This window comes from Aotus nancymaae, unplaced genomic scaffold (assembly GCF_030222135.1).
Source record: "Aotus nancymaae isolate 86718 unplaced genomic scaffold, 86718_ANA_hifiasm-v0.15.2.pri h1tg000099l, whole genome shotgun sequence".
In the NCBI taxonomy this organism is placed as follows: Eukaryota; Metazoa; Chordata; class Mammalia; order Primates; family Aotidae; genus Aotus; species Aotus nancymaae.
Window position 1 is genome coordinate 6,251,353 of NW_026988514.1, and position 13,018 is coordinate 6,264,370.

Sequence of the window (13,018 nt, forward strand, 5' to 3'; positions counted from 1 at the left end):
TTCACTTATCAGTTGATGGACACTTAGGTTAATTTCATATTTTGGCTGTTGTGAATAGTGCTGCAATTAATTTGAGAATACAGATATCTCTTTGATATACTGATATGCTTTCTTTAATATATACCCAGAGTAGCAGTAGGATTGCCGGATCATATGGTTGATCTATTTTTAAACTTTTGAGGAATCTTCATGCTGTTTTCTATAGTGACTGTACTAATACACATTCCCACCAACAGTATATGAGTGTTTCTCCTTTCTCTGCATCCTTGCCAGCATCCATCATTTTTTGTCTTTTTCATAGTAGCCATTTAAACTGGGGTGAGATGCTATCTCATGATGGTTTTGATTTGCTTTTCTCTGATGATTAGTGTTAAGCATTTTTTCATGTACCTGTTGGCCATTTGTATGTCTTCTTTTGAAAAATGTTCAGATCATTTGTCCACTTTAATGTGCAAGAGAACAGCTTAGGTGGCAGTCAGGACCCCAGCTTAGTCTTGGAGTTCCATGCTGCCTCATGTTGTCTGCTCACCTTTGAATTTTTACCCTGTGAAATGATGGCTATGTCCTTTTAACAGTGATCAAAGTATTGCTTCTAGCTCTTCAGTCCAGCTCTGAAGTTTTTATTACAAACTCTATGATGTTGATTGAATGTAAACATGGTGTTACTTGCCTAAATTGCTTTATCTAGTAATGCTGATGAAATTCTATATGTTTGATTGAAAAGATAACCTTGAAACATTAAAAATTTTTTAAATAAGCACATACTTTTAAAGCAAAATAATTTCTAGCTTAACAGCCTTTCCTTACTGGTATTCTTTATTTTTTTTTTTTGAGATGGAGTTTCCCTCTTGTTACCCCGACTGGAATGCAATGGCACGATCTCGGCTCACCGCTACCTCCGCCTCCTGGGTTCAGGCAATTCTCCTGCCTCAGCCTCCTGAGTAGCTGGGATTACAGGCATACACCACCATGCCCAGATAATTTTTTGTATTTTTAGTAGAGACGGAGTTTCACCATGTTGACCAGGATGGTCTCGATCTCTTGACCTCATGATCCACCCGCCTCGGCCTCCCAAAGTGCTGGGATTACAGGCGTGAGCCACCACACCCGGCCCACTGGTATTCTTTTTTAGCTATAAGCAAATGAAGTGGTCTGTACCATTTGGGAGATACATGTGTACACACATACACACACGCACACGCGCACCTGGAACCCCTGAGGGCTATAGTACATGATGATCTTTTAGGACATTGGTGAACATTTAGTAGACATTAAGGTCTACTGATAGCCAATACCACTGAAGCATATCCCTCAGGCAGCTACTTTTGCTTTAAGATGACTGATTTTCTTTTCTTTTTTCAAACGGAGTCTCGTTCTGTTGCCCAGGCAATGGGTGATCTTGGCTCACTGCAACCTCTGCCTGCTGGGTTCAAGCGATTCTCCTGCCTCAGCCTCCTGAGTAGCTGGGATTACAGGTGCCTGCCACCACTTATGGCTAATTTTTGTATTTTTAGTAGAGGTGGGGTTTTGCCATGTTAGTCAGCTGGTCTTGAACTCCTGACCTCAGACCTCCCAAAATGCTGGGATTACATGCGTGAACCATCGTGCCCAGCCATGGAGGCTGACTTTCTAAAGACTGATTGTCATAAAGTTTGAGTGCAGTCTCTGGAGTCAGCCTGCTGGGACTTCACATCTTTGATCCATGACATGCTCTTGATATGTCACTCAATCTTTTTGTGCTTTGATCTTACCACCTGTGAAACAGGGACACTGTTGATGTCCACTTCACAAGATTGTCGTTGCAGTTAAATTGTGATAACATAGATCTAGCATGTGTAACAGTGCCTGGCTTATAATAAGAAAAGGCAACACATACTTTTACTTACTATTAGTATTCTAGTTCACTTATTTTATAGTATCATAAGCAAAAGTAATTTGAGAGGTCAGTATGTGAGAAATCTGAAAGAGATTTTCATCAGTATCAGTATTCATTAAGTGTTCTGTTGAATGGATATGCTCACTCCCTGGCTAGCATAGTCCAGATTTTCTAGAGACATTCAAATGTGCAGTTTGTAAAAAAAAAAAATATATATATATATATACTATAGAATCTTCCTTAATGTTACTTTAACACCACAGAAATGTGAAAAAAGTCTTCTGAACTATAATTTTCAGCATTGAATATTGTCCACAATACACTTATATACTTTTAACACTAAATATAAGTCATAAGGACTGTACTTTGCAGCATTACAGACTGTCTTCTAGGCCCTTTATCCTCCCCACCTTCTGAGTCTCCAGTGTCCATTATACTGTTCTGGAAAATCTTACCTGACAAGAAACCCAAGCAGCACTCAGGGGAACGGAGGAACACACTTTATTACGCTGGTGGGCCCAGAAGGGTTTACACCCAAAAATCTGGACCCTGGCTAAGAAAACTACATAGTTTTTATAGGTGAAGGGCAGGGGAAGTAACTCAGGACTTTAGACAATGCAGCAGGTTTTAGACAATGAGGCAGTTTCTCTTAAGGTTTTCCAGTTAGTAAGCAATAAGCACAGAAGCAGAAAGAAGCACTTACTAACAAAAATAGGGTCTGTTTTAAAAATAGGAACAGTTGCTGACAACGTGCTGACAAAATTCTGGGCAAAATTTCCACATTACTGCCCCCTTTGATGCTTTTTTATGGATATTAGGGAGCATTACTTTTTACACCCTGGTGTTTGTGCTTAGCAGCTTGTACTCACGGAGGGCTAGTAACTGAGCATTTGTTTTTTTAATTACCGTGGCTTTAATGAAGTGCCCAGAGTATGTTAATTAGGCAAGGGCCAAAGACAAGGGCCAAGAAGATTATTAATAGTAAAATAGGAAGTGACATTTTACACCAGACATGGACAAGGAATGTCCCTCAAGGGATGACAATGATGACAGCACAACAGTAGAACAACAAATGCTGTTAGAATAGTTTCAAGTGTTAAGATTTTAGTTCACATTTGCTGATTCATAGAGGCTTCTTAAGCTTTGGCCCTGCATTGACTTAGCTTCCAGTTGTGTGACTAGAGCAGGGCTTGACGAGTTTTTAGGAATTAGGCTGCCGAAGCATGATTTTTGTGGGGTGCCGAGGGTCTGGATGTGCAGTCTGCCAGTTCAGTGATGCGTTCAGGTGGGCCCTCTTGACTCTGGAATAGTGTACCCACAGAAAGACTCCTGCAACTTTGAGAGCAGTTGGGTGACAACGATTACAGTATTGGGCCCTGTCCAGACAGGGTGGAGGGGTTCCTTTTTTCAAATTTTTTACCCAGACCTGGTCCCCAGGTTGGAAGGGATATACTGGATTGACTAGGGAGATAGGTACTTTTTTTTATTACAAACTGACTGACCTGGGACAGCAGCTTTCCCAATGCCTGCAGCTGGGATGTTATGCTTGTTTCCCCTAGCTGTCTGAGGTTTCCCCTTACTTTGTTAACCAGAGCGGGGTGCCTTCCAAATAGGATTTTAAAGGGTGAGTAGCCGGCAGGTCCCGTTGTACACCGTGACTGCAACAGGGCTAGGGGAAGCGTATCTACCCAGGAAGCCTGGGTTTCCTGACAGCTTTGCTAGTGTAACCTTCAGGGTTTGATTCATGTGCTCCACTTTCCCTGAGCTTCGTGGCCTGTAGGCTGTATAAAGTTTTTACTTAATCTTGAGTATGCTGATGAGGGCTTGGATGATCTCTGCCACAAATGCTGTCACTGTGTATGGTGAGTGGAATCCTGTATTGGGGAACAATTTCACGAAGTAGGACTTTCGTTACTTCTTGGACTTTTTCCCTTTTAGTTGGGAGTGCCTCATTCCAGCCTGAGTATGTACATACAAGAACCAGTAGGTATTTGTACCCTTTACATGGGCTTGACTTTAGTAAAGTCCACCTTTATGTTCTTAAAGGGGTAGTCCCCCCATTCATTGCACTTCTAGGGCAGGTTTTAGCCACTGTGGGGGGTTGTTTTTAGCACAGGTAAGGCACTGACTGCTTACTGCAGCACAGAGTTTAGGGAGGGTTGCAATATAGTAATACCTGTTGAGTAAGGTTTCCAGAGCAGTTTTACTTAGGTGGGTGAGACCATGGCACAGAGTAACGATGGTATGAGCCAAGTTCCTAGGCACCTCCAGTCTGTTGTCAGGGAATAGCCACCATCCCCCAGCACTCTGCTTTGCCCCCACCTGCTGTGCCCACTGGTTTTCTTCCTTGGAGTACTCCAGCTTTCCCACATCCTGTTGGAGCCAAGGCGTGACTATGAACAAGTGGGCAGAGGCCTGCACAGGCTTTTTTTGCAGTGCGGCTGCCTTAGCTTCTCAGTTAGCCAGCCAGTTTCCTGTAGAGGTAAAATTAGTTTTTCTTTGGTGACCCCTGCAATGCATGACAGCTACCTTTTTGGGCTTTTAAACTGCTTCTAGCAATCTGAGAATTTTTTCCTTATTTTTTATTTTTTTTTCTCCTGCTGTTCGCAGCCCTTTCTCCTTGTATATTGCCCCATGTATGTGGACAGTTGCAAAGGTGTACTTGGAGTTGGTGTAAATATTGGCCACTTTACCTTCCGCGTGGCACAGGGCCTGAATGAGGGCGTGTAATTCCACCCATTGTGCTGACCAGCCTCTGGGCAAGGGGGCCGCCTTGACCACTTCAGTGGTGGTGGTGACTGCATACCCTGCATACCTTTCCCCATTTTGGACATAGCTGCTTTCATTAGTGAACAGGTTTAAGTCTTCCTTTGGGAGGGGACAGTCCTTGAGTTCTAGCCGACTAGCAAAGACTTTATTTACCACCTCCTTACAGTTGTGGTTTGGGGCTTTCTCCTCTATGGTTAGAAATGTGGCCAGGTTGAGGCCATGCACGGTGTTAATGGTGACCTGCAGGTTTTCACATAGCAGTCCTTGGTAGTGGGTTAAACGGCATTTGAGAGCCACTGGTGCCCTTGACTGCTTATAAGGGTAGATACTGAGTGGGGCACTTTGATATGGACAGTTTGGCCCAAGGTTAGCTTGTTAGCTCCCTTTATTATAATGACTATGGCGGCTAAGGCTCGGATACAACAGGGCCATCCCGATGCCACTACATCCAACTGTTTAGATAGATATGCTACTGGTTTCTGCCAAGGCCCAGTGGTTTGGGTGGGGACCCCAAGTGCAGTTTTGTTTCTCTCCTGAATGAACAGATTGAATTTCCGGGTGACATCTGGAAGTTCTAGTGCTGGGGCACTTTGGAGTAGTGCTTTGATTTCCCAGAAAGCCATATTTTGGCTACTATCCCACTCAAGGGATTTATTTTCCAGCCCAATTTGTGCCCCATAGAGAGGCCTTCCTATGTCCGAGAAGCCGGGAATCCATATGTGGCAGAAGCCTGCCGCCCCGAGAAACTCCTGGAGCTTCCGCTTGGTGTTGGGAGTGGGCATGGAGCAAATTACCCTTTTTTTTTCTGGTCCCAAGGACCGGTGTCCTTTGGTGATGTTGAACCCCAGGTACTTTACCTGTTGTCTGCAGATTTGGGCCTTTTTCCATGAGACTTTGTATCCTGCCTCTGTAGGTAGCTGCAGCAGCGCCTCAGTCCATGTACTGCACCAGTGTGCACTTGAGGTTCTCTTGTGTGAAGGCAGCTAGGTTTGTGGTGAGTGCCTTGCCAAACAGTGTGAGAGAGTTTTTAAATCCTTGGGGCAAACAAGTCCAGGTTAGTTGCATCTTCCTTTGTGTTTTGGGGTTCTCCCATTTAAAGGCGAAAAGCAGCTGGCTTTTTGGTGCCAATTGTAGACAGAAAAAAGTATTATTTAAGTTCAGGCATGTGAACCACTTAGCCTTGTCCGGGAGCTGACCCAGGAGAGTATATGGGTTAGGAACCACCAGTGGAGGGTGATTGCAGCACCATTAACTGCTCTCAGGTTCTGTACTGGGCAATATCCCCCACTGGGCTTCCTTACTGGCAATAGAGGGGTGTTCCAGGGAGACTGGCATTTGACCAGGATTCCCTCCTTTTTAAGCTGTGAAATGTGTTCCTTGGTCCAGTATGTGGACCAAGGCACTGCTGCAGCTACTTACAGAGGCAGGATACAAAGTCTCATGGAAAAAGGCCCAAATCTGCAGACAACAGGTAAAGTACCTGCGGTTCAACATCACCAAAGGACACCGGTCCTTGGGACCAGAAAAAACATTGTTGCATTTTATGTTGAGATATGTTCCTTCTGTGCTTAGTTTGTTGAGGGTTTTTGTCATAAAGGGATGCTGGGGGTTTTTTCTTCTTTTTTTGTTGTTGTTTTTGTTTTTTGAGATGGAGTCTAACTCTGTCGCCCAGGCTGGAGTGCAGTGGCCAGTGGCATGATCTCAGTTCACTGCAGTCTCCACCTGCTGGGTTCAAGCAATTCTCCTGTCTCAGCCTCCTGAGTAGCTGGGATTACAGGTGCCCAGGATGCTGGGTTTTTATCAAATGCTTTTTCTGCATCTATTGAGATGATCATATTTTTTTTTTGAGACGGAGTTTCGTTCTTGTTGCCCAGGCTGGAGTGCAGTGGCGTGAACCTGGCTCACTGCAACCTCTGCCTCCCAGATTCAAGCACTTCTCCTGCCTCAGCCTCCCGAGTAGCTGGGATTACAGGCATGTGCCACCATGTCCGGCTAATTTTTTTTTTAAATTTCTGTAGAGACAGGGTTTCTACATGGTGGTCAGGCTGGTTTCGAATTCCTGACCTCAGGTGATCTGCCCACCTCAGCCTCCCAAAGTGCTGGGATTACAGGCATGAGCCACTGTGCCCAGCCTTCTTTTTGTTTTTGAGATGGAGTCTCACTCTGTTGCCCAGGCTGGAGTGCAGTGGCATGATCTCTGCTCACTCACTACAACCTCCACCTCTCAGGTTCAAGTGATTTCCCTGCCTCAGCCTCCCAAGTAGCTGGGATTATGCACTACCTTGCCTGGCTAATTTTTCTATTTTTAGTAGAGACCTAGTTTCAAAATGTTGGCCAGGCTGCTCTTGAACTCTTGACCTCAGGTCATCCGCCCACCTCAACCTCCCAAAGTGCTGGGATTACAGGTGTGAGCCACTGTGCCCAGGCAGTTATATGGTTTTTGTTTCCAATTCTGTTTATGTGGTGAATTACATTTATTTACTTATGTATGTTGAACCATTACTACTTCATCTTGGTGAACAACCTTTTTGATGTGTATTAGATTTGGTTTGCTGGTCTTTTATTGAAATCTTTACATTTGTGTTAATCAGAGATAATGGTCTGTAGTTTTATTTTTTGTTATGTACTTTTCCTGGCTTCAGGGTAATTTCCTAAATTCAGGGTAATTCTGGCTACATAGAATGAGTTAGGGTGGATTCCCTCTTTTTCAATCTTTTGGAATTGTTTCTGTAGGATTGGTACCAATTCTTTGAATGTCTGGTAGAATTCAGCTGTGAATCCATCTGGCCCTGAGATTTTTTTGTTGTTGTTGGCAATTTTAAAATTACTGATTCATTCTCACTGCTTGTTATTGGTCTGTTCAGGATTTCTATTTCTTCCTGACTTAAGGTAGGAGGATTGTACATTTCTAGGAATTTATCCATTTCATCTATATTTTCTGGTTTGTGTGCACCAAGGTATTTATAGTAGTCTTGAATGATCTTTTGTATTTCTGTGGTGTAAGTTGTAATGTCTCCATTTTTATTTCTAATTGCGTTTATTTGCATCTTCTGTCTTCTTTTCTTGATTAATCTAGCTAATGGCCTATCGATTTTGTTTATATTTTCAAACAACCAGCCTTTTGTCTATTGATCTTTACTATTTTTTTGTTTCAATTTGAGAGCAGAAGCTCTGATCTTTGTTATTTATTTTCTTCTGCTATCTGTGGGTTTAGTTTGTTCTTGTTTCTCTAGTCCTTGAGGTGTGATGTTACATTGTCAGTTTGTAATCTTTTAGACTTTTTGATATAGGCGTTTAGCACTATAATCTTTCCTTTAGCATTGCTTTTGCTATATCCCAGAGGCTTAGATAACTTGTATCACTATTATTCCTTTGGAAGAATTTTTAAATTTCCATTTTAATTTCATTGTTAACCCAAAAATCATTCAGTAGCAGATTGTCCATGTATTTGTATAGTTGGAGGGTTCCCTTTTGGAGTTGATTTCTAATTTTATTCCACTGTGGTCTGAGAAGATACTTGATGGAATTTTGATTTTAAAAATTTTTTAAAGACTTTTTTGTGGCCTCTCATATCTACCTTGGAGAATGTTCCATATGCTGATGAGAAGAATGTATATTCTGCAGTTCTTCAGTAGAATGTTCTGTAAATATCTGTTACGTCCATTTGTTCTATAGTGTAGTTTAAGTCCATTGTTTCTTTGTTGCCTTTCTGTCTTAATGACCTGTCTAGTGCTGTCAGTGGAGTGTTAAAGTCCCCCACTACTATTATGTTGCTGTCTCTCTTTTCTTAGGTCGAGTAGTAATTGTTTTTTGAATCTGGGAGCTTAAGAATTAGGTGCATATATATTTAGGATTGTAATATCTTCCTGTTGGATTGATCCTTTTATCATTTTATAATGACCTTCTTTGTCTTTATTTTTTAATATTGTTGCTTTAAAGTCTGTTTTATCTGATATAAGAATAGCCACTCCTACTTGCTTTTGATTTCCATTTTAGGCCTTAAATATTAAACTCTTCAGGCATGATTGATAATGTCTTTTTTTTTTTTCAACTTTTATTTTAGGTTCAGTGGGTACATGGTCAGGTTTGTTACATGGGTAAATTGTGTGTCTCTGAAGTTTGGTGTATGGATTATCCTGTCACCCAGGATGTGAGCATAATAGTTGATAGGTAGTTTTTCAACCCATGTCCCCTTGCCCCTCCCCATGTAGTCCCCAATGTCTGTTGTTCCCATCTTGTGTCCATGTACACTCAATGTTTAGCTCCTGCTTATAATTGAGAACACATAGTATTTGATTTTCTGTTCCTGCATTTGTTCTCTTAGGATCATGGCCTCCAGCTGCATCTGTGTTGCTGCAAAGGACATGATTTTATTCTTTTTATGGTTGCATAGTGTTCTGTGGTATATATGTACCACATTTTATTTGTCCAGTCCACTGTTGTGGTGGCATCTAGATTGATTTCATCTCTTTGCTATTGTGAATAGTGCTGTGATGAGACATACTAGTGCATGTGTCTTTTTGATAGAACAATTTATTTTCTTTTGGGTATATACCAAGTAGTGGGATTGCTGGGTTGAACAGTAGTTCTGTTTTAAACTCTTTGAGAAATCTCCACATTGCTTTCCACAATGGCTGAACTAATTTGCATTCCCACCACTAGTGTATATTGTTCCCTTTTCTCCTTAACCTTGCCAACGTCTGTTATTTTTTACTTTTTAATAATAGCCATTCTGACTGGTATGAGCTTGTATTTCATCGTGGTTTTGATTTGCATTTCTCTAATGATTAGTGATGTTGAACTTTTTAAATATATTTGTTAGCCACATATATATCTTTTTTTTTGTGAAGTGTCTGTTCATATCCTTTGCCCATTTTTTTGTGGGGTTGTTTTTTGTTTGTTGAATTGTTTAAGTTCTTTATAGATTGTAGATATTAGACCTTTGTCAGATGCATAGTTTGTGAATATGTTTTCCCATTCAGTAGATCATCTGTTTACTCTGTTGATAGTTTCTTCTGCTGTGCAGGAGTATGATATCTTGCCTTTTAAAGGGCTCCCTAATCTTATACCTTGTTTTAGGACCAGGAGTTACTGCAACATCTTGTTCTTTTCTAAAGTGAATGTATTGGACTACGTCTCCTTTTAGGCATGCCTTCTACCTATGGTTCTGTAAATTTTAGCTAAGCACCTAGCATTCAATTTAGAAGAATGTTTAATTTATTAGTACTCCTAGTTCCTTAATGAAATAGATTTGTGTATCATACTCTTTTGGAGATGCTATTGAATTCTTTAACACTTTTTTAAAAATAACTTTCCCCTAAGGTATTCCCATCTGTCAACAACACTTAATTTGGAATAACATGGAACTTGAAGATGATTATTGCTTGGATGATTACAAGTGAGTGTAATTGCATATTGGCTATTTTGTAGGCACTTAGTGTTATGACTCCATATGCTAATGTTTTTCTTTTGAATTCTTAGATCGTGTCTCTTTTTCTTCTGAGTGGTTCAGATTCCTAGTTTCATTATACACCCTGAACTTTAGATGCATTAGTTTGGTACCCTATACTACTTAACCTTCATCCTCTGATATATTTGTTTTACCTTTTCATTTTTCATGCCAGGCTGTTTATCTTCTGCCTTTTGAAATCTTCCTATTATCTTCTTGCCTACTTTGCTCCTTTCTTTGAATATTTAACAATTCCCTCCTGGCCACGTTCCTTTTCTTTCTGTTTTTACGAGTTACGTATAAGAGAGAATTGTTCTTCACAGAGTCTTTCCTTTCTCCTTAAGCCCTCATTTTGTTACTAAGCAATGTTCTGTGCACCAGCGACTACCAACATACTTTCTGACACTTTGTCTTTCTTATTTCTCCCCTCTTTCGCATAATTTATCACTCTTTTCTTAAGAAAAGGACAAAAGGATAAGAGGCAATGTGGAATAGCTGTAAGAGCACTGGGAGTCTTAGTTTTCTGTTTTCTGTTTTACTAAATAGATTTGCTATTTTCTACACTTTGGGTCTTGGCCAAGCCTCTTTTCGTCTTTGGGCCTCCTTTTCCTTACACGTGAAATGAACAGGCTAAAACATGTAATCACAGAGGTCTTTTCCAGTATGTTTATTCTTGGATTTCACATCATATTTATGGCTTATGAAAATTTGTTTTACTTTTTTATTATTTGTACCAGCAAATACATGAACATTTTATATTTATTTACATTGCTGTATCTTTTTATATTTTAGAGAGTAGGCACTCTGCCTGATAAATCAGCACATAATTATATATATATTTAACACTGAATGTATTTTGATGATTATGATTTATTTTTGTGTTAACTGTCCACAGCATTTCAGAAGGTTGTACCTTGAAGCTGGTTTTGGCTATGCGTGGTGGACCTATAAATACTAGAAGAGGTAGGCATATATATATATATATATATATATATAAAAGCAATGTGACAGTAACATTCTTTATGTCAGTTAGCATTTTTATAGCCTCAGGTTTTATTTAGGTTTCCTTTCTGCTATTAGGTCTTAGAAAAATCACATTTGATTCTCTAGGCATTGTTTTTTTTGTTTTTTTTTAAAAAACGGAGTTTCGCTCTTGTTACTGAGGCTGGAGTGCAAGGGTGCGATCTCAGCTTACCGCAACCTCCTCCTTCTGGGTTCAGGCAATTCTCCTGCCTCAGCCTCCTGAGTAGCTGGGATTACAGGCACGCGCCACCATGCCCAGCTAATTTTTTGTGTTTTTAGTAGAGACGGGGTTTCACCATGTTGACCAGGATGGTCTCAATCTCTTGACCTCGTGATCCACCCACCTCTGCCTCCCAAAGTACTGGGATTACGGGTGTGAGCTACCACGCCCAGCCCGGCATTGTTCTTTATAACCTAAATGCGTAGAGGCTGGAACTCTAAAATACCTTTCAGAAAAATCTCATGATTCCCAATTCAATCCAGGGAGATTTAAAAATAAATCTTTTGCCAGTATAGGGAACAGAAATAGAATGACATACTATAAATATTCTGTTACCATTGTTTAGTTTCATAGGAGTCTTGTTTATTTTTTAATCTACTAAGTCTTCAATTCCTTAGATTATGATTGTTTTGCAAAATTCCAACATTGCCTGTTTACTTGGTTTGTGATGCGTCTGGGTTTCATGGATATTATCGTGCCCTGTTACATCCTTTCTCAGAATATAGGTAGTTCTGAAATCTAGTCATTCATTCAACAAATACATATTGAGCATCTACTAAATGCAGTGTTCCAAGTGCAGTAGACATGGGAGAGAAAGTCTCTGCTTCATGATACTGCCTACAATAAATGTGTAAAGAGTCCATGAAACTTCTCTCATGGTTATAAGTGCTATGCAGAAAATAGTGTAGGAAGAGCCCTTGAAAAAGATGACGTTAGTGGAGACTTGATTGATGAGAAGGTTTTAATAAGCACAAGAAGAGCCAGCAGTATTCACATTGGTCCCTGATTCAGGTATGTCACATGATTTCCCATCAAGTAGAGGTGACTAGTCAGAGTATCCTCTTCTGTGGACCTCATTTTGAGGAAGGCCTTCAGATTTATTTGATCCTTCACTAACCAGAAAACCAAAGGGTAAGTATTGATTCTATTCCTGGCTTGCTTCCACATGTCAAATTATATCCCTATGTTTCATAATTTCGATTAGAAAATAGGATTATTGCCATCTTTTTCTTAGCTACCTCAAGAGGATTTAATGAGATATGCTACTTTGGCTATTGAACTGCCTTTTATAGGTTAGAGAAAAAAAGTTAATAATGTTAGAACCTTTTAGCACTCCTGATACCAGAGTCTTTTAATTAATTGGATTTGTGTAATTGTCCTATGTGACATAGATGATATTTATAGTAATAACTCTGAGAGTAGCACAAGAACCCTATGTTTACTGAGCCATTATGTTAAGATAGAATTATATAGTGTTTAATGCCATGTGAATTCTATGTATTATATTTTTGAAAGTTGCTTGTGTTTAGTACAGCTTTAAACCAAAGTGTTTAATCAGAGAATCTACTTTTTCTATTAGTACAAAAATTATTTTTTCTTTTTCTTTTTTTTTTTTTTTTTTTTTTGAGATGGAATCTTGCTCTGTCACCCAGGCTGAAGTGCAGTGGCATGATCTTGGCTCACTGCAAACTCTACCACCCAGGTTCAAGCGATCTCCTGCCTCAGCCTTCTGAGTTGCTGGGATTATAGGTGTTGGGTTTGAGGCCAAGAGTTTGAGACCAGCTTGGCCAACGTGGTGAAAACCCATAGCTACTAAAAATACAAAAATTAGCTGGGCATGGTGGCAGGCTACTCAGGAGGCTGAGGCATGAGAATTCCTTGAACCTGGGAGACAGAGGTT

General features: G+C 40.4%; 1 protein-coding gene across 1 annotated transcript in view; it reads left to right on the forward strand.

Moving 5' to 3' along the window:
* ZFAND4 (zinc finger AN1-type containing 4) overlaps positions 1-13,018 on the forward strand; it is a 64,775-nt gene that overhangs the window by 20,309 nt on the left and 31,448 nt on the right. Inside the window, exons 3-4 of the mRNA XM_012439268.2 lie at positions 9,968-10,043; positions 10,990-11,057. Coding sequence (XP_012294691.1) covers positions 9,968-10,043; positions 10,990-11,057 — 144 coding nt within the window. The remainder of the gene's footprint in view (positions 1-9,967; positions 10,044-10,989; positions 11,058-13,018) is intronic.